Below are 527 nucleotides of genomic sequence, written 5' to 3' on the forward strand. Positions count from 1 at the left end.
AGTGTTGGCGAGGGCTTTGCCAGGGCAGTGGTGGAGCCCCCACCCCTGGAGAGATCTCCAAGCCCTGGAGATGTGCTGAGGACCACGGGTCAGCGAGGACCCAGCAGTGTCCACTCAACCTTCCATCCCTCTTCCAACCCAACCCATCCCACTCTTCTCTACGCCCATCCCAACCCAAATTCTTCTCTCTGACCTTCTCCACGTCCTCTCCTGGCTGGAGCTCGGGCCCTGGAGCTCTCCCCCTGCCCAGCAGCTCCTCACCTTCGCTGTCCTCGTTGCTCTGCCTGCTGCTGCGCCCGGTGCCTCTCCCGCTGCCCAGCCGAGGGTTCCCCAGCTGCTCCTGCTCCTGCTGCTGCTGCTGCTGCTGCTGCCTCCGAGCGATCTTCTTCATCTGCAAGGAGATGGAGACCTCAGACTTGAGCTCCTGCCTGAGGGAGGTGAGGGGTGGATGTCCAACTTGCACTCTGCGGTGGTGCCGCCCTGCTTGGAGTCCTCTGGGTGACCCCAGAGAAATGGGTCTGACCAAA

General features: G+C 62.6%; 1 protein-coding gene across 1 annotated transcript in view; it reads right to left on the bottom strand.

Moving 5' to 3' along the window:
- The window catches only part of LMX1A (LIM homeobox transcription factor 1, alpha), a gene marked incomplete at its 5' end in the record, with an annotated part of 3,982 nt that overhangs the window by 1,320 nt on the left and 2,135 nt on the right, over positions 1–527 (bottom strand). The window contains one exon of the mRNA XM_008943867.1: positions 262–391. Within this exon, the coding sequence (XP_008942115.1) occupies positions 262–391 (130 nt within the window). The remainder of the gene's footprint in view (positions 1–261; positions 392–527) is intronic.

This window comes from Merops nubicus, unplaced genomic scaffold, assembly GCF_000691845.1.
Source record: "Merops nubicus isolate BGI_N331 unplaced genomic scaffold, ASM69184v1 scaffold42630, whole genome shotgun sequence".
NCBI classification, from domain to species: Eukaryota; Metazoa; Chordata; class Aves; order Coraciiformes; family Meropidae; genus Merops; species Merops nubicus.